The sequence below is a fragment of the Nestor notabilis genome, unplaced genomic scaffold, assembly GCF_000696875.1.
Source record: "Nestor notabilis isolate BGI_N333 unplaced genomic scaffold, ASM69687v1 scaffold19439, whole genome shotgun sequence".
Lineage (NCBI taxonomy): Eukaryota > Metazoa > Chordata > Aves > Psittaciformes > Psittacidae > Nestor > Nestor notabilis.
In genome coordinates, this window is record NW_009943503.1 from 648 (window position 1) to 3,611 (window position 2,964).

The window sequence follows — 2,964 nt, forward strand, 5'->3', positions numbered from 1 at the left end:
TAAAGCACACCTTGGCATTTTGCAAGTGGCCTTTCTGAGAGAGATGAAGAGATCCAGACGTGGAATAACAAATCCTTTTCCATACGGTGTTGCAGTTCAGCTTACACAGGGGGAGAGCTTGGTGCCCTTGTGAAGCACACAGCTTTTTATCTGCCAGTGCATCCCTTTCCCTGGGTGCCACTGAGTGACCTGGGAGCTTCCCTGCTGTAGCTAGGCTGAACTGAGGCATCTCTAAATGGTTTAGAGTGTCTGTCCTTCCACAGGGCATTCATTGTCTGGCTGGCGAACAGTGAGACGATTCGTGTCTATAAAATGACCAAGAAGGATGATGGAAACTTCACCTTCACTGCAGCTTCCGGGGACTTCCCAAAGAAGCACAAGGCTCCCATCATCAACATAGGAATTGCAGAGACAGGTATGGAAATAATCCGCTCACTTGTTGAAGCTTGAGATTAGCTTTTATGTCTGTGTTAAGCTTTTATGTCTGTGCTGGGTTGGAAGTTTTTGGCATTCTCAGGGCTCACTTCTGCACTAGTACTTCATTCTCTGTAGTCTTAGGTGTCACCCTTTAGCCTTCGTTTACTACCAGTTGACCTGAAAGATGTCCTTCTCAGACAGATTGTATTCCTGGAAGCACAGAACTAGCCCAGTGTGCCCAGTCTCTTAATTTCCATTTTCAGGCATGCTGTTGCAAAGAGGTCTGCTCTCAGTGTTGAGAGGCTTGCTGCTCTCTGGCTCACCAGTCTGTCTTTAACCAAAGATCTCTCTAGTGAGTTCAGATGCTCTATCTGAAACTTTTGGCATCTTCTAGACCAGAGGGGTGCGGGGGGTCTGTGTTAATGGAGAGGGCTTGATGAAACAGTGGCTGGTTGGAAGTGGGTGGATGTGAGTTCACCTCTGTAACAGGAGAGCAGAGAACAGGTTAACCGAGACCTTTGCTCAGCTGTGAGAGTGAAAACTTACCCCTGCAAAAAACAGCTGAAAGGTAAATTGGCAACTCCTCATCCAGGAGAGAGGGAAAAGGGGAAAGTGAAGACAAGCAGAGGTCTGGCTGTTGACCTGACCAGTAATCTTGGACAGCAGCAGTGTGAGTTGTAGTCACATACATGCCCGCACCCATGACTTGAAAGTTGTGTTTTAACCACCTGGGGAAGACGGAGCGGCACATTACTGCTGTGGAACCAGGGCAGTGCCAAGCTCTGTGGGTGCAGGGCAGGGAGCATGCAAGGTCTCTGCACGCCCAAGGAGCACCAAGGCTTGACTGGGAGCCGAGGCTCTTTGCTTTGGCCCAGGGGGTTGCCACTCCTTGACTTTTGGTGCTGGTTTTGGTTTTCTTGGCTGCGTGCAGAGAGAGGTTGCCCTGCCTAGGGACTGTCCTGTGCCTCCCAGTCTGTGGTGGCATCACCTGATGTTTGCCTTTTTTTCCCCCAGGAAAGTTCATCATGACAGCTTCCAGTGACACTACCATCGTGATCTGGAGCCCAAAGGGGGAAGTCCTGGCCAGCATTAACACTAACCAGATGAGCAATGCTTATGCTGCAGTGTCGCCCTGCGGGAGGTGAGGGGCAGGAGGTGTTCCAGGGTGGGAACGGGAGCACGCCCGTTCAGCCCATCGGCACTTGGCTGCTATTTTAATGTGATTTTCTGAGGGCTCCACATTTTCCAAAGGGATTCCAGCCCCCAGGAGCAGCTCTGCGGGTGCGCTGGCTCTCACCTGCCTAGCTCACTCAGTTGCTGTTGTGCCTCGGTGCTACTGTCCTGTTGACCATCTCCTGGGGAGCCAGGAGAGCAGCACTCTCCTTGGAGAGCGGAGGTGGGACAACACAAACAGCACTTCCAACCTCTTTGTAACATTTTAAAGCTTAACTATAAAATTAAGATCTTTATCACTGGGAGATTTGTTTACTGGGAAGATCTTATTCTTCACTCTGCCTCTGATTTGGTGCTGCAGGAGGACTTGCTGAGTGCATTTGGAGATAAGAAGCATTTAGGTTCTTCAGTTTGGCCTGAGAGTCTCTAATTCTGAAGGTGCTCTGGTTCCTGGGGGCATTCCCTTTCCCAGCCTGCTATCAGTGGCAAGTGCGAGCGTTTTCAGCTGACTCGAGCCATGGTTTGACTCTGGGCTCTAGATGGTTTTGCCTCTGTGGAGCTTTGTCTGCACACCTCTAGGCCTGCCCCTTGAGCCTGCCTTGCCTGGTAATGCATCTCCTGTGTCACCTCTTGTTTGTTCACACAGGTTCGTGGCATCCTGCGGCTTTACCCCCGACGTGAAGGTGTGGGAGGTGTGTTTTGGCAAGAACGGAGACTTCCGGGAGGTTGCCAGGGCTTTTGAGCTTAAGGGCCATGCCGCTGGCATACATTCCTTCTCCTTCTCCAATGACTCGAGGAGGTGAGGGTCTGTCACTGCTGCCTGAAGCAGCATGCTCTGCCCTTGGGACACACGAACTCACCGCTTCCACAGCCCATTAAAGGGGAGCAATGCCCTGGGCACAGAACCACAGCGGGGTTGTGCTGTCTGCCTCTTCCCCATAGATTTCCTCCCGGAGGTGGCTGCTCTCTGTGCTCTGGACAGAGGGTGAGGGCTGTGTGTGTACACGCACACTTCCCAAAGGAGCCCTCTCTCCACAGAGAGCTCCTGCTTGGCAGGCGTGGCTGGGGAGGGGATGCTGCCACACTTCCTGGCACTCACTGTGCTTCACTCCCGGCTGCAGGATGGCGACTCTTTCGAAGGATGGGACGTGGAAGTTCTGGGACACGGATGTGGAATATAAGAAGCAACAGGATCCCTACCTGCTGCTGACAGGGAAGTGTGAGGTGGCAGAGCCCTGCCGCATCGCCCTGTCACCCAATGCTCACGTCGTTGCTGTCTCCAGTGGCACAGACATTGTGGTGTACAACACGCGGAGAGGCGAGGAGGAGGAGCGCTTCGTGGGTGTGCACGGGCAGTGCATCACGGGCTTGGCT

The 2,964-nt window shown here is 52.8% G+C and overlaps 1 protein-coding gene across 1 annotated transcript; it reads left to right on the plus strand.

Annotated features, from left to right (window-relative positions):
* Positions 1 to 263: 263 nt before the first annotated feature.
* TBL2 (transducin (beta)-like 2) lies at positions 264 to 2,956 on the plus strand (the record flags this gene model as incomplete). Its single annotated transcript, XM_010021977.1, has 4 exons — positions 264 to 415; positions 1,432 to 1,558; positions 2,237 to 2,389; positions 2,712 to 2,956. Coding segments are annotated over 4 exons (677 nt in total), but the record flags the coding sequence as incomplete, so codon positions are not given.
* Positions 2,957 to 2,964: the final 8 nt, after the last annotated feature.